We start from the raw sequence: 22,377 nt of genomic DNA, 5'->3' as shown, positions 1-22,377 counted from the left end.
TACGTTAAAGAGGAGGAAGAAGAGGAGTTTAATGTCAGCAAGTTGCCACTTAACATCATCTCTGTAAAGAGTGAAGATAATTAAGCACCTAAACGATCACCACCAGGCAACCTCTTAGCGCCGCTGTCAGAAAGCGACGACATGGAAGAACCTTTAAAGAGCGACGAAGACTATGAAAGTGTAGACAAACAGTCTGGAACTTCTGAAAAGGAGACAAATCAGAAATTGGGTAAAAATAATTTCAGCTGCTCCATTTGTGGTAAAAAGTTTACCCGAAAGCCAAACATGGTGGCACACATAAGGATACACACAGGAGAAAACCCATTTAGCTGCTCAGTTTGCACGAAAACCTTCACGCTAAAAGACGGCATGGTAAAACACATGAGAACGCACACAGGAGAAAAACACTTTAGCAAAACTTTCTTTTTTAAGCAAAGCTTGAGAACACACATGATTAAACACACGGGAGAAAAAACGTTGAATTGTTCAACTTGTGCTAAGACCTTCTCTCATAAGATAAGCATGGAGGCACACATGAGAACGCACTCAGGAGAAAACCCTTTTATTTGTCTGTTGTGTAATAAAACATTCTCGCGAAGCACACACTTGGAATCACACACGAGAACACACACACAGGAAAAAAATCTTTTGTTTGCCCGTTGTGTAAAAAAACTTTCTATCAAAGGGGACATCTGGAATCACACACGAGGACACACAGGCGAAAAACCTTTTGTTTGCTCATTGTGTAACAAAACATTCTCCCAAAAGGCACATCTAAGATCGCATATGAGAACGCACAACGGAGAAAAACCCTTTGCTTGCTCAGTTTGTGGTTCAACATTCTCTCGAAAAGAAACCGTCACGTCCCACATGATAATACACACAGGAGAGAAACCTTTTAGTTGCTCATTGTGTGACAAAACATTATTTTTAAACCAAAACTGGAGAGCGCATATGAAAACGCACACTGAAGAAACACCTTTTAGTTGCCCGTTTTTGTAATGGACATCTCGAATACCACGTAAGAATGTTGGATTTTGTCCACAATTTAGGGAGCACGTTATCTGCGCCTCACGGCAAAAGCCATTGCCAATTACCTGTTATCCAATTTACTCACTGCGTACTCGTTTGATTTCTTCAGATTTAGGAAAATGCTAAGACACTGAAGCACAAATTAGACTTACACAGGTTGGTTGAGTTCAATCACAATTCTTGTTCAGACAGCTCTGTTTTCAGGAAAGTACAATACAGCGCTGGGCCCTTCAAGAGCGGAAAGTCTCCATTCAGAAAAGGCAACGTTCAAGGTTCTTTGGTTAGCTTATATCAGTTGCACATGCCAGTGTGGGCCGAGTTTGATGGGTGATGAGTCTTTGGGGTGGGGCAAGTTCGCCATGCGAGTGGGTGCTGGTTATGGGCGATTCGGTGTGTGTGGGGGCTGTTGTCTTCCATTCCGTCTTTCGGCCTTGGCGATCATCTTTGGCCGAGTCCTTGGCTGGCTCCCTCTGGCACCTGCTGGTTTTATCTCTACGTGACCTTCCTGTGAACATTCTTCTCCAATCTTGGACATACACTGTCGTACCTCATTCTTTCAATTTTGTCATTTTGTACGAAATTATGTTAGCTTTTGGCTGTGACATCATTAATCTATTGCTGTTCTTTTGATACTTCATGTCTTTGCTTATTCTTAGTTTAATCATGCTTCCAACCGTATCTTTTCTTTGTTAGGCAAAATATTTCCCTCTGTGCAAAGCGTTCAGTAGTAATCAAAAACTGGCGTCTAGCATTAGTCAAAAAATAAGATACAATCAAGTTCTGAACGGTCAAGACGACTCTGGCTGTGTCCATGATTTAGAGAAAAACATCAGGCATGCCTTACACGGTTCCTTAAGGGTCATTAAGCTATTTAGGCAATATATCAAAAAACATTTGTTATTTCAAAGTGCTCAGAAATATATATCAGATCATATAGTTTATAAAAACCTTTCTCATTATCACTTATCAAAAATGTCTAGTTATGTCTTCTTTATTGATTTGGTGTGTAGGTATAATTATATGCTTAAAACGTTTCTTTTATTGATTTAATATGTGAATATACTTGTCTGCTTATGTACTTTATTCAATGAGGTTTGAGCACATCTGTTTTTGTAGCTAGGCAGGACTTTTTGTATTTTGACCCCATTCCTTCAAGAACACACACAGGAGAAAAATCTTTCAGTTGTTTGGTTTGCGGCGGAAGCTATGCTCATCGCAGCAGTTTAGCTACACATATGCAGACACATAATTAAGGAAAAAAAAATGTTTTACAGAAGTCACATGAATATTATAACAATGGAATTTGTATTCTTCTGAAAAGCTGTAAATTCTCCCGTTCTGGGTGTGAAAAAAAATAAAGCTGACAGAATTTTATTTAGCATTTTGTAAACATTTTTGATTTACTTCCAGGTAGGCTGACAATTGAGGTTAGACACGAATCCTCATTAGCCATGAATTTCGCTGATTTGTGACCAAAAGCTGTACTCCTTACAAACCAATAGATGGCGGTAATGCGTAGTTCACTTTGCGAACCGCTAGTAAACACGAAGAAGATGACGATCGGAAGTGAGTTTACGTCAGCACCCAAGTGTACTACAAAGCGCGCATTGTTGTCCACACACAAGCACATACGAGGAGAAAAACCCTTCAGTTGCTCAACTTGTGGGAAAGCCTACGAAAGGTTAAGCATGCATTACACACGGTAGAGAAACCTTTTGTTTGCTCAGTGTGTAGTAAAACCTCTCAAAAAGGGATCACATATGAGAACCCACGATGGAGAAAAACGCTTCCCTGGCTCAGTTTGTGGTCCAAACGTTTTACATTAAAACATTTCAAAACGCTTCCAAGTGTTTAATTTGATGTGTGGGCGCCTAGAGAGGTCATGACACAAATACATGTAAATGACCTCCGCTAATAATTAAATTGTCTCACTGTTAGGTTACGGATTTTAGTTATTGATCTGACTCCAAATTGCGATCAACACTTAACACATAAATCGCTATGTCCTAATCCACACACTGGCGCACCTAACAATTTTGCGAGTTCGTTCTGTCAAAGAGAAGACCAGTAGATCAATCAGACCAAATTTACCAATTGTTTATTCCTGACAAAGCGCACTAATACAGGCCTGGGTCCCGGGTCCCTCACACTAAAACTCGTGCGTTTTTGTGACCACCAAAAGACGACACATTCTTCCGGGTTGCCCAGTTTTAAAGAAACACAATATGAATATTAAAGCATGCAAAATATTGTGAGATGATTGGTCGATGGCCATCTCCTCCCCGTGTCGGTGTTATCGCTGAGGTCAGGTGGTTGGATTTCCCCGCGAAGCCGGGCCACATAGACGTGCTGTTGTTCTCGTTCCTCAACGACCTTGAGGTGTTCTCGTCCGGTACTCCCTGTCTGGGCCTATACACAACACTTCAACGAAAACAAGTTCATGCAGTTTGCCTGCACATTCTTCGCCCCCCACCAATCCACACGAGCACTCCAATACTAGATATTAATATGATTATAAGTTTAACACAACCTTAAAAAAATATGTTTGCAAACTCCCGAAAGCACATTTCCCTTTACTCACCCATCGCTGACGTTCGGGGCAGCAGGATCCATAGGAAAGTCCCTTTAGGTCAGGGGTGTCAAGCTCATTTTTTTCGCGGGCCGCAGTCATAGCTTCTTTCGGAGGGCCATTATGACTGTCAACCCAAATAAATGTATGAGCACCTCATATTATATACAGTAAAAGCTACAAAACTGACAACTCGTTTTCAAATCAGACGAGTAAAAACTCATCAATTTTTTTTTCAGAAAAAAATATATTATTAAAAGTGAAGTGCAATTCTAGTAATGACACATGAATTTGATGCACAATTTGTCTTCGTGGGCCACATAAAATGATGTGGCGGGCCGTATCTGGCCCCCAGGCCTTGAGTTTGACACATGTGCTTTAGGTTAAATAGTAATGGTTTTTCAGATGAGCTGTATGCTGCAGTATGCGCCTCTCAGGAGACAAAAAAAACTGAACAAATAAATCAAAAGTAAAATGTAGCCAGTAACGTAAATACAGTTATCCAACCAAGGACATAGTGTGGAAAATCAAACGCTAACAAATAACGTGAAATTCACAGATATGGGGAAATTCAGATCCAGTAAGTAAAAACCGTGCCACCATTTGGTTTTCCCCACAGGTGTTTCTACTCGAGCAGGTAAACGAGTTCGAGCATGCGCACTTTACTTGCTGGTTGAGGAAAAGCACCTGTCGCTAAAGCCAAACTCTGGTGGGGTTTTTACGTTCTGGACTTGGATTGTTGTGTGTCAGAGCCACAAGAGGGCAAGAATGATACATATCCGTTACCATCGGCCTATTCTTACATGTCAAATTTACTGACGAAATCTAAAGAAATTAGGCTTGAGGGTGGACAAATTCATGGAGGTTTTGGACCTTGCATGAACAAATTTGAAATGGAGTGGAAGAAAATAACGTAGTTACTAACGAGCAGCGCCCAAAATTTAAGTTAAAATCAATGAGCCGCAACTGTTCGTGGTAAGACGTTACCTGCCACTCAGTTGAAATTACCGCAAGCGTAAAAATATTGCAAATTAAAAAGAAAACTCTTTTTAATACTTCTCCCTCAGGGAACAAAATGAACTATACAAACACTGACGACAGCAGTCAAGAGTTTAGAAAACACTTTATTATATCGAGGGACAGGCTGTCAAAATGGCTTGGATGAAAAGACAGGTTTAAGTGAAAGCATGTAAAAAATAAAGCAGCTTTTGTTTGCTCTGCGGGAGCGTTGAAGCAGAAATATGTACAGAGGAAAAAAAAGGTCCAAAAAGTGTATCAAAAAAAATGTAAGACACCTTCCTTGAAGCGGAAAAAGGGGGGGGGGGGGGGGGGGGCGTACGGTTAATTAATAAATGACGTCAATAAACACTCACTGTTGTTATTTCTTCATGTTTTTGTACAACTCCGCTTGGCATCATCGGATGGATTTTAAAATTAATACAAAAAAGAAGGCAAATAGCAGATACACTTCCAATATGCTGCACTTTTCAAAAAGTATACATTGAGACTTCAGCTTTCAACGAGCAGGGTACCGACATGCATTACGTTGGAAAACAGGGCTGGGGAAGCTTTGGGAAAAATAATGCACGGTTGGGCCGCTGCCGCAAAATGCTCTGGCGTATGCCCCGAGTTCCCCACCCCGCCTGGTCAAAAGGGGTCCCGATAAAGCTGCAGAACATAAGCGAGATATGTACATCGGCTCTCTAGCACCCCCTGTCAGATTAAGCCTTCCTCACTGTTGAACTGTATTCGAAAGGTGACGTATTGTAGAATTGTCTAGAAATAAGTCTCTGGCACGCTTAACAACGTGTTGTGACATTAAACCGAGCAAATATTTTGACATCTGCGAAATTTCTGAAAACATGTCTGACTGCGTCCTTCTGCATAAAACGTCTCCTTTAAAATGAGGCAACTTCTTCGCAATGGGGGTTCTGCACGCACGATAAAAATCGTATAATATATGCAATTTTTATCCGGCAAAACCCCGTTTTCAAATGGATAAAACACGTTGTGACCCGAGTCACAGACTTCCGAGGAAAATTCAGAATACAATCAAATCAGATCCGTTTTGAGCGGCACATAGTCGAAAACTGCCTGTGAAAAATATTTCACACCATAAATGTAATATAGTTTTCTATATCATAAAGGTTGTTCCCCCCCGATTGAAAATGTTTCTGCTTAATAAAATAGTTAATTTGTCAGTTTCATTAGAATTCTCTTTTTGTCAATCTACATAAATTAGTTACAAAATATTAGTCATTTTCCCTCTCTATGGTTACATGACATAGGGAGAAATACAATAAATGCCATAATTTAGAGATTTTTTTTTTTTTAAAGGGAGATTTGACAGTTTTCTTGCTCGGCTTCCACAGCTCCATTTTTATTGCCAAAAGAATTAAATAACCGTTGAGATAATAAGTTAATCGGCAAATAGATATTAAATATTTTTCTGATGGCCTTTTTTTTCTGATAAGGATTCCTAAAAAAAAAAAAAAAGAAATAAGTGAATGAGGACGATTGCACTTGACGGTTGTGAAAGAAAGGAAAGCACAGTGCTTCTCGAGTGGAAAATAAATATGAATCCTTGCAGGAAATAACTTATGATAAAAGGCAAAAAAAAAAAAATAGTACAGCTTTGAAATCATTTAAGCCAAGAGTCGATAATTTAACAGTTGAACCCCACGCGACCAAAACGGTGCCTTTGATAAAGTGCTGATCGAGCGGGATTCTTGTTTTTTCCATTTTCTTGTACCATGCGAACCTCTCGGGAGTCTGCTAACTTCGTGATTCCACGTAAAAAATTTGACGGGGTCCGAGAAAGGCAAAAACCGTCGCAGCGATGGCCTCCGAAAAGCCAGAACAAAAGAATCCCTGAGGTGCACATTCGGCTGTGTTGTTACAGCTCCTTCCGGTTCCCGTTCGTGGGTTTGGTTGAGAGTTCTCTCAGTGTGTTTTGGTGTCGGTGGGCCTTCACGCCAGCGCCCAAAGGCGACTTTGGACTTTAGGCTAAGAAGGAGATCACGGCATCCTCCAAACTCCGACGTGTCCGACCAAGCGTGTTCCTCCAAATTTGACACTAAGTTTTGGATATTGGGCTTTGGGGTGAACCCAAATGGCTCTAGAACCATTACAATGTTCTGGTTCAGCACAGGCCAAGCTTTTTGTATGTCAAACTTTGACGGACTCCCTTACAGACAACTTGATGGCTTCCTCCAACATCTGATTGTCCGTAAAGGCAGGAGGCGGCTAGGGGACGGACTCTGAGAGGCCGATGAGGGACTCTAGGAGGCAGGTGCCCGGATCGCCAGACGCTGGCAGGCTCGGGTAGCTCGGCAGCTGGAAGTGGAAAAAGTTGTCCATGTGCTCGTACTCCTTAAGCGAGTTGTAGAGCGAGCTGGGGCCGAGGCAGGGGAACCCGTCGAAGAACTCCAGGTCCGACTCGGAGGACAGGCTCAGGTCCATGTTGTAGCTGGCCGAGCGGTCCACGGTCGGCGAGGGCGTGTGCGGGACACCGCCGCAGTTGAAGAGTCCGTTGCCCTGGTTAGCGTTCTCGTCCAAAAGTTCTGACCCGGTCCGATTGACCAACGGCGCCGCGTTGTCGTTCTCGTCCGCAAAGTCCGCCATGCTGAAGCTGCCGAAGGTCTCAGCCGTCGTGGCCTTCTCGGCGGCGTCCCCGTTCCCAGCCTCGTTGAAGCTGAGGATGCGGCTCAGGCCTTTCTCGTCCACGTCCAGCGGAGTGCGCCGCCCGCACGGGCTCCCGCCACCTTCGGAGTCGTCGCTGTGGCCGGACAAGTCCGACAAGTCCGTCATGTCGCTGCTGCAGCTGTTGTCGCCGGCGGACGCCAGCTCCGAGCCGAAGGGGAAGGAGCGAGCGGGGGGACCGGCCATGGCATCTGTCGTCGCTACCGCTGCCTCCTCGCCTCCGGACTGCTCCTCCAGTCGCTTCTCTAGCTCCAGCTTCATGATGGTGTGGATGTAGTGCGTCTGCACCCGGGTGGAGTTGAACTCAATGCGGCCTTGCGTGTTGCCGCAGCCGTCCTTGGTGCAGCCACACGGGAACGACGAATGGTCCATCTGAGGGAGGAAGAACCCATTACTCCTTAGCTGCTACGTGACTTGTCCAAAAGAAGCGCACATTCTGAATGTTCCTCAAAGGTTCTCTTACCTGACATTTGATGCCAGCCAAGCTGCAGCCGCACGTTTCGGGCTCGCAGAAGCCTTGACAGTCGCAGCCGCAACGCTCCCTGGAGATCCGCAGTTCGTGCAGCTGTCTCTTCTCCTCCTTGTCGACCTTCTTAACACCGGCGGCTTTCAGCAGAGCGTAGCGCTGCTTGGACGGGTACGGCTGGAGGAACGAGCCCTCCTCCAGGTTGGAGCTGCTCACGTCCACATCCTGCTCGGGGATGTCGTCCACGGTCAGCCGCTCGGCCTCTTCGCTGTCTTGGGTTCCGTTCTTGGTCAACTGCAGAAGACACGATTGGTCAAAGAGAGACCCAAACCCTCAAATTTGAGTCTGGGTCTGTGTCTTTGCTCACCTTTAATTTAAGAGCCCCCAGCTTCTCCTCCCGTAGCCGGTTGCGCAGTTTTTCCCGGCGCAGCAACCGCTGCTCGGCGGCAAACTCGGTCAGCGTGTACGTGCGGTGCGCGCTGTGCCGGGGCGTCATGCCCAGGGTGCACCCCCCTCGGCTGGGTACACTGGTGAAGCCCTGGCACCGTGGGAAGAAGAAGACCATCACTTGGTCAAAGGTGACATTGCTCCGTCGTGCCCGCTTGGATTTCTTGAGGATGGATGTCGCTGCAGAGGGGAGGAAGAAGAAATGGATTTGGTTTCCTCTTTTCTTTTTTTGCATGCACTGCTTCTGCGTGCCACTAGAGGTTGGAATATCCCTGCATTGGAATTTACAAGCGCCTAGTAAAAAGGACGCTCCTCAGATTCATTGTTCTGCTCTTTCACAGAGCCTTATCAGGCACCCAATTAACACGGAAACATGAAATGGAGTGCATTTACGTCCCGTAAAAGTGACGCCACCGTGAAAAATTATCCGCTCGGCCTTGTTGCATTGTGCACAATGAAAAATCAACTGAGGGAGAGGCACGGGGGTTGTCGGGCAATCCCTGCAAGATGATGAGATTCCCATGAAACAGTGCCAGAACGGGACAATGCTCAAAGGTACACGTGCACACAATGGAAGAACAACTATTGGACGGTTCTTAGAATTTCCACGTTTTCCAACAACATCACCCCCCCACCCCACTCGGAAAGTACCATGTGTCCACATGTGCTGGCTATATATATTTAATTGTTATTTAATGGCAGAGTGGGACAGAAGGTCCCAGGGTGGGAACATTTGCGAAGGCAATCCCTAGAGGGTCCTTAATCTCGGCTCTAGTAGCTCAACTAATGAGCACCTTTGCCATATTCTCCACCTCCTTTGCAACGACATCAATCTGCTCCCCCAGGTTTGTGTTTGCACGCCTTCTCCTCTGCATCCCACGCCCCGCCGGGCCTCTTTCAGCACCTGTGCTGGGTGCGCGCCCAGCCCCTTCCTTCGCACAACGGCCCGTGTGTTCCCCAGCGTTCTGGCAAGTGGCCATCGCTGCTCTTCCAGGAAACCTCATTTGCCACCGTCGCCTATAGCAAACGTCGCCGAGCTTTTTGGCCACTCTGGTTTCACGTCCAAAACATATTTGGATGGGCAAGCGTCGAAACAATGAATGGCTTGCAACCTGGAGGAGTCGCCGCGTGAAGGGATAGGGGCCTTTGGCCCGCTTTAAGAGCTATTTGAGTGTTTCATGAGCTGCCAGCAGACCAAATTCCTTCAGCTCTCTCCCTGTTCTGTGGGTTTTTATTATCAGAGCCTCAGCGCAGCCGTAAAAACACAACATATTTTCCGTCAGCCAACTTGACTCACTGTTGGAATGCGTTGCCGGGGAGCCGGGGTTGCTAGGGGTGGAATCTAGGGTGTCCGAGTAGCAGCTCTCGACCTCCGAGTCCCAGGCGGAGCAGGCGGACGAGAGCGAAGAGGGCGAGGGCGACGAGTAGCACAGGTCCTCGCCCACCTCGTGGAACTTCCTCTTGAGAAGCCCGCTCATGGCGCTTGCGTGGACGATCTGTGGACACAAAATGGCGTCAATGGAGAAGTGCATGCTTCAAAATGTTTCCACAAAATTGAGCTAATAATAAAAATGCCTCTCAGTAGGTTTCATTTTTCTGTATTGAAGCTAAAAGAAAAGATTTAAAATGACTGTAATAGCCATGCTAATTTCCGCTAGCCTATTTATGGAGTTACCCATTGCATTTTAGCATTAAGCTCATGGACATAAGTTGCTAATGATAATGGCAACGATTAATTAATGTCAGACCCGGTACAATTACACACTCATTTCTCCCCTAACCAACAAAGAGGACAATTCAGCCACGTTGCAGGAAAAAAAAAGCTTCAGCTCCGAACACGTTCGTCAATACGCTGTGGTCGCCCCGTGCTTTGCCCATGTGAGTCCACGAGTGCTGCCTGCTAGTGTTGGCTCGTGAGTGAACGATTCGTTGAAACGAACGGATCATTTCAGTGAACGAGAGTGAACGAATCACTTCCTAAAGTGATTCGTTCTTTTTTCCGTTCATATGACTTCAACCAGTAGGTGTCGGTAATGCCCATTGAAGCTGGTGCCACCTCGCCGTAAAATAAAAGGAAGAAGAAAATGACGTAACTTCCCGTTCACGAACGAGTCGTGCATTGCATTTCCCGTTCACCAACGGACGAATCTGTGAGTGAACGAATCAGTGAGTGATTCGCATTTCCAGTTCATCGCGAGAACGGATCAGTGAGGGAACGAATCCTGACTTTCCTGTTCGCGAACGAGTCATTGGGTGAACTGCCTTTCCGTGCATCACCGGATCAGTCAGTGAACGTGTTGCGTTCTCCTAGCGTGAACTATGTAAGCCAGAATGTAGATTTACGATTTACTTATAGTAGGTTTTAAATAACATGTATGCATGTATATGCCTAAATATTGTTATCCAATATATCGACTGCAGTTTCACATTAGATTGCTGGTTTGAGATGTACTTTTATTATTATCCATCCATCCATCCATCCATCCATCCATCCATTTTCTGAACCGCTTAGTCCCCACGGGGGTCGCGGGCGTGCTGGAGCCTATCCCAGCTGTCATCGGGCAGTAGGCGGGGGACACCCTGAACCGGTTGCCAGCCGGGCACACAGAGACAAACAACCATTCGCACTCGGGACAAGTTGGAGTGATCAATCGGCCTACCAAGCATGTTTTTTGGGATGTGGGAGGAAACCGGAGTGCCCGGAGAAAACCCACGCGGGCTCGGGGAGAACATGCAAACTCCGCACAGGGAGGGCCGGAGGTGGAATCGAACCCGCACCCTCCTAACTGTGAGGCGGACGTGCTACCCAGTGCACCACCGAGCCGCCACTTTTATTATTATTATTATTATTATTATTATTATTATTATTATTATTATTATTATTATTATTATTTTAATAAACATTTATGTTATAACTTGTCTGGTGTTTTATTCCTTGATTTTATATTCGCCAATCAAAACATAAAAATCCGACATTTGGTTAACTGCTTTATATGACAATATGTATGTGTTTTAGGTGGTTATAATGGCATAGCGGCAAAGCTGTCTGTCACTCATTCGTTAATCTTCGCGAACGACCAATCAGCAGCGAGTGATAGATGGAGGCGGGACTTTACGAATCAGTGACGTAATTTCCCGTTCACGAACGAGTCAGTGACGCAACTTCCCGTTCACGACCGGGTGAGAGACTGTTGCCAACGAATCAATGTGTTGCATTATAGAAAGAAATGTGTTATTATAATAATTGGGGGGCGGGTGTAGTTGTATTGTTTGATGTGTATGGGTTGTTTCCACGGGATGCTGTGTGTAAAAAAAAAAACATTAAAAAACAAAAAAACAGATCAGCGTGTTTGTGGGGGAGGACGATTCGAGATTCGTTGAATGATTCGTTTGAACGAATCCTTTGAGTGAACTGATTCTAAAGATTCAGTTCACCTAAAAGAACTGGAATGTACATCACTACTGCCTGCAGCTAGTCAGCCACAGGAAGTAATCAATCATCCCTCATTTGCATAGGTCAACAACGAGCCAACCCCTTCACCCCTTCAAAAACATGCCTTCAAAAAGCATCGATTAGAAGAAATGCCACCCGAGTTTGGCCTTCCCCATCGAGTATTCTCGTGACATCTTCGCAGACAAGGACGTCCGCTTCCTCTTGGAAGATGTTGCGTTGCGCCAGCCTGCCCGCCGTGCGTGCGAGCGAGCGTGCGTTCAGCGCTCCCGTGATAGGGACTGCTGCCTCAGCGATAAAAACAATCAGTCCTTTGAGAGGCGCACACATGCACATACCCATGCGGGTAAAAACCAAAACAAAAAAAACCCCAACATGCACAAAAAGAGCTCTTGATGAGGGAAGGCCATTTCTTTACTTTTTAAATACATTTATTTAAATACTGCTATTATTGATGTCCAAATGTGCATGTTGACTAAATTTGAGCAAATTTTAGTCTCAATGTGAATAGGAACATTTAAGCAGTGCACATATGTGCAGTGGCGGAGCTAGAATTTTTTTTTTCCTGGGGGGTCAAGAGTATTGCAAAAGGTCTGCAATTCTGCCTATAAGATATTTCCCTATTTCTGAAAAGTCAATTATCTAGCCTTGCACTTGGGGGTCCATGGAATTTTACAGTATATAGAAGAAGGATGCTTTGTTGTCGGTATGTGGTGTATACGAAAGACTGAATGTGATAGGTTGACCTCGACGGGAAGTGAGGGAAGAGGAAAGCATTTTTTAAAAAAAATGTTTTATGACAGTCCATATAGCCGCCGTTTGACGATGTCTTCGGAGTGGCGTCCTAATCACTTCCAGCTGATTTTCAAATGGCGTTTCGGCGAACATTTTTATTATTTTTGGATGGGGGGCATACTTGTAATTTTGCTTATTGTTTAAAAGCAGAGTGATTTTCAGGGGATAATTGCAGGGTAAGCATTCGCGTGGCACGTTAAATGTCGGTTCTCCAGTGTGGCGGCTATTAAGACAAAGCCAAGCCGGGCCTGTCGAGAGGCCTGTTGGGAGGCTGGCAGATTGCGAGCGACCTTGGCGTAAGCGGGTGGCTAAACCAGATTCTCCCCGTGAGTTCCAAGAAGAGTGTGACCTGCATGCCGCCTGTGTCTTATCAGGACGTGTTATGCAAGTGTCAGTGTTGGGGAGGGGCGCCGCGCTGGGGAGCATCCACGGGCATTTAAATTCACGCCTATGCACAATTCTGCCGTTTCAATTAACCTGACGTGATTATGAGAAGAACATGCAAGCCCGGGATTCAAACCCAGACCTTTGAGAGGCGGGCGCGCTAACCATTAGTCCACAGTGCATCAAAACGGAAAAGGGGGAAACAAAAAAGGGCAGTTGACCCTCTGACAATGCTAAAGTAGATAGTCAAGGGCGGGAGGCTGACAAGCCATGCGGGGGGGGCTTCCCATGCTGAATGAATCACCTTGCGACAAATAAAGACCACCTCGATACAAAAAAAAAAAAGCTAACCACACCATACGAGCTTGTGCCTAATCGAGAGAAACAAACTAAAATGGCAAAAAAAAAAACAATGCTTTGAGGTGTCCTCCAGGGAGAGCAGAGCGCCGGCTAAGCAAAGTCTTTTTAATTAAAAGCTGCAGTGAGCCAGAAGGGAGACAGGAGGAGGAGGAGGAGGAGGAGGAGGAGGAGGAGGAGGAGGAGGAGGGGTGGTGGTGTCAGAAGTGGGTCATTGTCTCTTGACTGCAGCCTACCTGACACATTGATTTGCTAATCCTGTTCAACGGGCAGAAACAATGGCGAGAGGTTAATCCTAGTTTGTGGTCAATGTGGATCTGCCAGAAAAGAAGACAACAAGGCTGATATTGCTCATTTGTAGTATGATAAGAAAATTATTATTATTTATAATTAAAAAATAAATAAAAATCAAGTGTGGCAGGACACGGTGGGCTCTCCTGAAGGTAATCAGTGCCTGGAGTGGCAGCACTGCACCCCGGCGTCTCCCCGCGCTGAATTATGCATCGCTGTCATTCCATCAGTGGCGGGATAAAAAGAGATGCGCACACTCGGGGGAGGATAAATCTCCCAGCTCGGGGGAGATTTGTCACTAAAAGGCACAACGCAGATCCAATCGAGAGGCACGCCATGTCAGCCCCACCCGATGACATTAGCCGCGCTTTGTCGCTACGGCTGCTCGAAATTAAAAACACCTACGGAAGTCTCCAAATGATCATCCTGTTGGATTATCCTGCCGTGTGTTAAGAACTGTTTCCTCTGTTATCATGGCTGACAATCACAAAATGCTAAAGCAAGTTAGCGATACACCGCAACTCTCCGAAGGGTAATTACGTCGCGTGCAAGTTTAATTCGGGAGCACGATTGATCTGATGGGCCGACAAGACAGTTTGACTTTGCCCCCTTTGTGCTGCCTTGTCCTGCCCTTTTGTAGCTGATAACGATAAAGTGTGTGCAAGCGCGCGCGCGTGTGTGTGTGTGTGTGTGTGTGTTGGGGGGCACTTATCTTAGCCAGTTGAGAGCATTTACATGGCAGACTGACAACCCGGCACAGTCTCTGTCTGTCTTACTGTCTGAGTGAGCGAGTGCTCATAAAATGTAGTAATGATGAGCCCGAGTGTGTGTGTGTGTGGGGTGTGTGTGTGTGTGTGTGCGTGTGTGTGTGTGTGTGTGTGTGTGTGTGTGTGTGTGTGTGTGTGTGTGTGTGTGTGTGTGTGTGTGTGTAAACATGTCAAGGCAGGTTGGAACTCAAGGCCCCGGGGCACCGCACCTCACACTTCGTCATAAGGAAAGACGGCAGCCAAATTCTTCGAAATGACGGGAGGCTAAATTCCTCAGACTCTTCTTACCCAGCGATAAAATCAAGTTCACTTAGCGACAACATCGGCGATAAAACTAGCAATATAGGCAATTATGACGATTCTTATGGATAGTGTAAATTACTTACAGCAGACACCCCCCAAGAGCAAAGGGGAGGGCGGGGCTACTACAATGAAGTGTGACCAATATCATTTCTAAGTTTTTGCTCTGGTGTCATTCCCACCGAGGCCCGCCAGAGAAACATTCTGTTCCCCTGCGTCAACCCGTGGCACCGCTTTCCAAAAAGGAGAGGTACTGGGAAAAGGGAGGGAGCACAGCGCAAAGCAAATAAATAATGTCATGTCTCCAAAGCCGCAGGAATTCCATCTCTGGCAGCGGCGCCGCTCTCGCTGTAAAGGAGCTCAATCGAACACAGATGTGGGCTTTTTTTGCTTCTTCCCCGGGCTTGGAAAGTCCGACGCGGTACCGGGCGAGGGCGCATGCGGGACACACCTGACTGGGGAATTAACAGCACGTGCAGCTCACATGCTGCCTTTAAGTCGGGAGACGGTTCTGATTCATCATTTGTCAACCCAGTCAAACTTTCGAACTTCAATATTAGGGATGTACCACACTTTTTCAAACCGATACCAGTGGGAGAATTCACCCATACCAAGTTCCGATACCTGTCGTATTTTTGATACACAAAATTTAAAGACACAGGTGATGATTTGCTGATGTGTTAAAGTGACACCGTAGTGCCACCTACTGCCCAGGAGGACAAATGTCACACTGTGAGAAATTCCATTTTTCAAATCAAACTAAATTAATTGAGATTTACATGTAAAAAATCGATTTGAGGAGAAGTTGAGCCTAAATGGGACGAAGCAGATGGAAGCTTTTGCTGTGTTGGGGGTGGGTGGGCAAGGGTGGTGGGGGGGGGGGGGGGGGTGCTGCGGAGATTCCTTTCAGCCGGCCCCCTTCCCTTCCCCTCCTGTCTCCAAAGCACAAAAGAGAGGGGGGCATCCTGCGTGAGCGAAATGAAGCAAGGCAACCTCGCTTGAACCCAACGCTGCTACTGCAACCACTCAACGCAAGCGTGTGCTCATCGAGATGGTTGCCAGGCGGAATTCATCTTTTGTCAGGAATTCGTGACAGTATTCAATCAAACATAAATACACAATGTGTAGTGCAACCTACAGAGGCACTGTTGGCTCAGTCAAGTGCAGTTTAAAGCAAAGTCCAGATATACCGATAATCGCACAGAGTGCGTGTTGCTGCCCCCCTTTTGGTCAAAGTAGGTAAAAGCCCTGTTAGCAGATTTCTCTAAAAGATTATCCTGACCGATTATCCTGCGGTGTGGGGTGTGTTAAGAGGAGTTTTTTCCTCAACCTGCTTAATGTTTAAGAGACACTTATCTGTGCTATGCTTCACATTTTAAAAATTGGTATCAATAACAATCTGTATGTGTGTACCTTGTTTAAATAATCCCAATATAATGACAAACGCGATGAGCTGAGCCAACACCTGCTGTATATAATTGTCTAAACATTTAAGACACGTTTAAAGACACATTTCTATGAGATGGCCTTTAACTAGTAGTGGCCGATTTGGCCGGAGTTTGTTTTGTTCTCTCTGCCCACCCCCTCCCTGGCTGGGGAGGGGGTTAGGTGGCTCAAAAGCTGATAGCAGCTAGCTGGATTCTCGGGGACCAATTCAAGATGAAGAAACTGCAGCTCAACCTCCTTGAAGACACTGCCAGGACAATCGAGGGCACCTCCGACATCCATTTTTTCATTGATTTTCATATTATGTATTACTTGTGCCCTCTCTGCATCCATTACAACCTGGTGATCCTGAAAGGGGGATCCTTCCATCTGTGGTCCCTTCTCAAGGTTTCTCATTTTCCCCTGGCAGGTTTTTTTTGAGTTTTTCCTTGCCCTTTTGGGAGCTTAAGATCAGGGAATGCTTTGAGAATAATTGTCAATTTTGGCTATGTGAAGCCCTTTGAGACTGTTTGTGATTTAGGGCTATACAAATAAACTTGACTTGACTTGACTTGACTTGACTTGACTTGACTTGACTAAAAACTCCGTTACTGAATATCTCATGGACCACTTTTGGAATGTTCTCTGGGACCAGCAGTGGTGAGGGGACCACAGTTTGAACACCGCAGCAAGCATTGTCACAATGCAACAAATTCCCCATATTGGACCGGACGAGCTACTTGCTGAGCATTCTGGAGAAAGTGGAGTGTGTGTGTGTGTGTGTGTGCGTGTGTGTGTGTGTGTGTGTGTGTGTGTGTGTGCGCGCGTGTGTGCGTGCGTGGTGGGAGTAAAAGCACAAGGAATGGAAGCTGTGTCAGTAAACAAAGGATCATTCTCCTCCCGTGTGTATGCATGTGTGTGTGTCATTCCAGAAAGCCTGATTTCCAAAAATGATCCGAGTGAGGTCGCGCTAGAGACGCTTTTAAAAGTCCTCTCCAGTCTCCACACACACACACGCACACACACACGCGCGCGCACACACACACACGCACGCACACACAATGAGGCTACAAACTAAGGCAGAATCCACAATTACAGAAATCAAAACCCGCGTGTGGTTTCACGTTAAATAAAACGGGGCTATAAAATCATACGATGGTGCCCATAAAGCAGAATAGTGGAAGGTGGGGGAATAATGAAAAGGAGGAAAGCTAAGTGGGTTTTTTTGTTTTTTTTTAAATGCCTTTTTTAAATGGCAGGAATCACGCGGGGCCGCCATGGGTCGTGTACAGGTGACAGCGCCGGTGTCAGCTTTAGTGCCTTGCGCGTGGGCAAAAATAACGCATAATTTATAGTAGTCCGATTATTAAAACATGAAATCATCTCACGGATTTAGTTTGGATTTGATGCACCTCTGACGTTAAAATAAAAACTCACCCCTTTTATCCTACTGACTTTAACCAAAAGAAAAAAAATCCACACGTGACATATTTGCGCAGGTTAAAGCACGCACGTTACATCCAGTACAATGAAAGCACTACTCACCAGCAAGTGTCTGACTGTCCGATCAGCATGAGTGGCAAATGATGGGATTAATCCGAATGGATTCTTCGTGAGAAACCATAAAGCGGATCGTGGATGGTTGACTGTCCGATTCTCCCCACGGACACGAAGATGTTCACCCGGTCGGTTCCGCGGCTATTGTCTGCCTTGGTGCGGTTCGAGCGCGTCCTCTTCTGGAGCACAGCGGCGACTAGTTCGGGCTTTCTCTCTCTCGCTCTCGCTCGTCAGTGGAAAACTCCCTCCCGGCGTGTGGCTGTGACGCAGGCCGTGACACACAGCAGAGGAGGCGGCCCACGCCGCTTCCTGCCTCCGCCTTTTCTCTTCCTCCTGCTGCGTGACTGTATTACGCGGAGCAGTTTGCAGGGGGGAACAGAAGGCTTGACATCATTGGGTGAGGTGGAAAACTCCCCAAAAAAGGGAGACACTAAAATCTTAACTTATTAAAAAGTACGCCAATTTTTTTTAAAAAAAGGTGAAGAGTATCACTATGTACGGTAATCTTTTTAAAACATACGACTACTGCAATAATACAACATAAACAAAATACAACTAGTTCTGAAAAATGTCACTTGTACAAACTGTTTTCTTGAAAACAACAGCACTTTGTTGTGCAATTACAACTTTTCTTATTAAAAAATATGACCTATTTACGCTTCCTACTATATTTCTCGAAAAAATAACACCTATTTTACTGTCTTTTTACGAAAAAAATAAAACTGTCTCAAAAGTTTTTCTCAAAAAGTATTGTCTGAACTAAAGTTTTTACCAAAAGAATATGACTTTTCCAATCACAACTCTTGGCTTGGAAAAAGTGAATTGTTGAATGATTACCAGTTTTGTAAAAAAAACAAAATTACACCCAATATGATGATAAAATTTGTCATGATTTTTTTCCTCTTACAATTACAACTTTTGTCCATCATTAAAACAACAATTTTTTTCTGAGCACTTAACTGTTGAACAATATTCTTTTTTGTTCTGTTCCAGACTTGATTTCAGTGCAATGCTGGAAGTGCTGAGTTACGTCACTTGTGAAGAGTGACGTAAGGCGTTTTGCAATAATGTGTGACTCAACTCCTTTCTACTGTAACAAAGACACCGACAGTCAGCTACTTTGGTATGAAGAAGAATGAGAGTGCTTCTGTTGATTGCATTTTTTTTTTAAATGAATAAGACCATGATGAGATTTTGCAACTAAAAGCATCAAATTGAATTACATACAAACCGCAATTAATTCCAAGTGCACCCAAGTCGCTTTTTGTTTTTACCTGCCCGAGTTTATTTAACGTTCTGAGTCATCGAATGGAATGCGGGTAGGACTGTTCTCCACACACAAACACCCACACCCACCCCTTCTTACACCCTAGCGACTTTGCTTTCATTCCCAGTTGGCCCCGAATGCAGTGGCGGCAACGGGTTCCGCCAAAGTCAACACAGGTGCTCGGCTCCTGAGACTTGTGTACACGGAGTTATGTTAATTGTCTTGCTGCAAAGGAGAGGCGGGGGCTTTTCTCACACTTGATGAGTTTTAGGGCCTTAATTATGACCCCGAAGCAGAATCGCCCCCTCCCGGCCTCCACGGGAGGCCAGCCAAGCACATCCAGATGAGTGACAGCTAAAAGTATCCCATTAGTGTTTCTAAATCTTGTGTGAAAATCCTGGTGACAATTTGAGGTGTTCCAAACAGCCCCTCCCCCTCAAAATTCATTCAGAACATACCGTGGAAAGTTTTGGGTAAATTCTAGGGATTGTACTTTGGTGATGTGAAGCCCTTTAAGACATTATACACTGCTCCAAAAAATTAAAGGAACACTTTGAAAATACATCAGATTTCAATGGTGACACCAAAAATGTCGGATATCTATACTGATATGGACAGTTTAATGTCTCAGGAACAAAAAGATGCCAAATCTTTTGATGGAAATAAAAGTTTTCAGCCTACAGAGGGCTCAGTATATAGACACCCCAAAAATCAAAGTGAAAAAATGATGTGGCAGGCTCGTCCATTTTGCCTAAATTCAATTTCTGCAACTCAAAATTATTTTCAATAACTTGTGTGGCCCCCACGTGCTTGTATGCATGCTTGACAACGTCGCGACATGCTCCAAATGAGACGACGGATGGTGTCTTGTGTGATGTCCTCCCAGATCTGTCTAAGGACACCAGTGAGCTCCTGTAAAGTCTGAGGAGCAACCTGGCGGCGTCTGATGGACTGAAACATTATGTCCCAGAGGTGTTCTATCGGGTTTAGATCAGGTGATCGTGAGGGCCATTCAATGGTGTCAATTCCTTCATCCTCCAGATACTGTCTGCATACTCCTGCCACAAGAGGCCGGGCATTGTCGTGGATCAGGAGGAACCCAGGACCTACTGCACCAGTGTAGGGTCTGACCATGGGTGCAAGGATTTCATCCCGATACCTAATGGCAGTCAGACTGCCGTTCTCTAGCCTGTAGAGGTCTGTTCGTCCCTCCATGGAAATGCCTCCCCAGACCATCACTGACCCACCACAAACCGGTCATGCTGAATGATGTTGCAGGCAGTATAGCGCTCTCCTTGGCTTCTCCAGACCCTTTCACATCTATCCGCCAGTAGCGGACTTGCCAATTCTGGTGTTCTATGGCAAATGCCAATGGAGCTCCACGGTGCTGGGCAGTGAGCACAGGGTACACTACAGGGCGTCATGCCCTGAGGCCACCCTCGTGAAGTCTGTTTCTGACTGTTTGGACAGAGACATTCACACCAGTAGCCTGCTGGAGGTCATTCTGTAGGGCTCAACCTGTTTCTCCTTGCACAAAGCAGCAGATATCGGTCCTGCTGATGGGATGAGGACAGTCTACGGCCCTGTCCAGCTCTCCTAGAGTAACTGCCTGCCTCCTGGAATCTCCTCTATGCTCTGGAGATTGTACTGGGAGACACACATCAAATCTTCTTGCAACAGCACGCATGGATGTGCCATCCTGGAGGAGTTGGACAATCTGCTCAACTTCAGGAGGGTTAAGAAATCGCCTCATGCTCCTAGTCGGGATAATGACTAGCTAAAGCCAACACTTGTGGAAAACCAGTTAAAAAAGATCAAGAGGGAGGAACTTGAAATGGCCTCCACCTGCAAAACCAGTCCTCTTCTGGGGACCATCTCATTGTTGCCCCTCGAGTGCATGTCCCCGATCGTGTCATAGTTTTGTTCGTGTGTCTGTGTGCTCGCCCCTCCCCTCCTGTGTGCCCATGATGAGTGTGATTATTCCCACCTGCCTCTCGTTACCTGTCGTGTATATAAGTCCTGTTTGCCCCTCACTCCCTGTCGGATCGTCGATGTCGTCACGTTTGCTGTCCTTGTGGTTCCTGTCTGTTTCGAGTCTGTTTCTGTTTGTCATCCCTGTCGGTCAGTATTAGTTTGCCAGTTCTCGTCTGTTTCCCTCGATGCCTCGTTCCACTTCCCTTTTCCCTCAATAAACCCTGGTCCAAGCTGCACTTGGTCGTCCTGCTCCATGTTCCACTTCGATTCGTGACAGTGCACCTGTTGTTAATTCTATCAACACCAATGCAGCTGAAACTGATTAACAACCCCCTCTGCCGCGTACCTGACCAAAACCTTATCAGAAAAGTGTAATTGAATTCATGCCATAAAAAAATGTTCCTTTAATTTTTTTGAGCAGTGTACAAATAAACTTGACTAGCCTGAAATATGCTAACATGTAACAATGTTAGCATATGTGCTCGTAATGCTTCTCCAGCAAAAAGTGTCCAGGACTCATTTCCAGAATGTCCTTAGGGATCAATAAAGTACAAACCTTGCTAACGTGACGCATGGCATTACTGAAGGACTAGAAATTCTATAGAATAAAAAAAAAAAAATCTTTTGTGAATGAGTGGTTAGCTATGTTTCGCTACAAAACGCTATCGCCAACTACTGGCCTGGCCTGCACATTCCAGTCAGTTTTTTTTTTTTTTGCCCTCTTAGGTCACTCAAAAAATTTTCAATTGGGTTGAGGTCTGGGGACTGAGATGGCCAATGGAAGATCTTGATTCAGTATCTAGTCAACCAGTTCTACAATTTTTATTCCACGTTAAATGATGAATCTGAAGTGATGTGCTCGTGTCTGAGCGTCCAGACAGACAGACATGCAGTTTTCCCGACCGACTCACCGTCCACTCCCAAAGACACAACAATGAGCCACGCATGAAAACTCGTAGTCATCACTTGAAAATATTAACAATTAGCTCTCTGTCTCACAGAGCATCCAGACATTGGGATTTTCGCTTCCGCTTTCAAGGCTAATTATAGCGACATGTGCAGCAATGTTGTTTGGCTACTCGCATCCCCGCTGTGAGTTCTCCACATTGGTTTGTTTATTGAGGTGTCTTTGGCCAAGCCCTCCTCAGATAAACACGGAGTACAGAATTCGAGTCCCGTTTCATGTTGGCCTCTGAATTTGCCTGTCGTGGCTGTCAGCGGCTCCTTTTGTTTTTTTTCTCTTTCTTTCTGATTAACAAGGAAGACGTTCCAGGGAACACAATGACTGAACCTTCCTTATAGCATTTCTGAGAAAAGAAATTGTGTGTCGGCTGGCTGGATCTTGACAGGGGAGGGGGATGGGCTGCAACCGAGACAAGCTCACATATGTTGAGAGCCCCTTCTCTTTTAAAAAGTGTACCAAAGAGTTCACGGCGAAAAACGACCTCCAGCCCCCTCCGAGGAACACAATAATGGTCTTCAATGCTTTCCATCTGCAGCTATTGAACGCACGCGTCACGCCGCGGTCGTGTTATCATTTTACGGCCTCGTAAAACTCTTCCTAATGTGAGTGCTGGCGTGCTCAAGTGGAAG

General features: G+C 45.6%; 2 protein-coding genes across 2 annotated transcripts; one reads left to right on the top strand and one right to left on the bottom strand.

Annotated features, from left to right (window-relative positions):
* The first annotated feature begins 9 nt into the window (after nt 1-9).
* LOC125985934 (gastrula zinc finger protein XlCGF57.1-like) lies at nt 10-2,406 on the top strand. The gene has a single exon (XM_068648784.1). The coding sequence runs from the start codon at nt 142-144 to the stop codon at nt 1,000-1,002; it is 861 nt and encodes a 286-aa protein (XP_068504885.1). The 5' UTR covers nt 10-141; the 3' UTR covers nt 1,003-2,406.
* A 2,299-nt stretch (nt 2,407-4,705) lies between these two features.
* Nucleotides 4,706-17,879, bottom strand: csrnp1b (cysteine-serine-rich nuclear protein 1b). Its single transcript, XM_049749172.2, has 6 exons — nt 17,532-17,879; nt 13,440-13,520; nt 9,514-9,712; nt 8,137-8,396; nt 7,767-8,063; nt 4,706-7,675 (listed from the first exon to the last, which is right to left on the bottom strand). The coding sequence occupies exons 2-6, from the start codon at nt 13,446-13,448 to the stop codon at nt 6,848-6,850; spliced, it is 1,593 nt and encodes a 530-aa protein (XP_049605129.1). The 5' UTR covers nt 13,449-13,520; nt 17,532-17,879; the 3' UTR covers nt 4,706-6,847.
* Nucleotides 17,880-22,377: the final 4,498 nt, after the last annotated feature.

This window comes from Syngnathus scovelli, chromosome 18 (assembly GCF_024217435.2).
Source record: "Syngnathus scovelli strain Florida chromosome 18, RoL_Ssco_1.2, whole genome shotgun sequence".
In the NCBI taxonomy this organism is placed as follows: Eukaryota; Metazoa; Chordata; class Actinopteri; order Syngnathiformes; family Syngnathidae; genus Syngnathus; species Syngnathus scovelli.
Note: the sequence above shows the minus strand (reverse complement) of the source record. Positions and strands in the feature narration are given on the sequence as shown.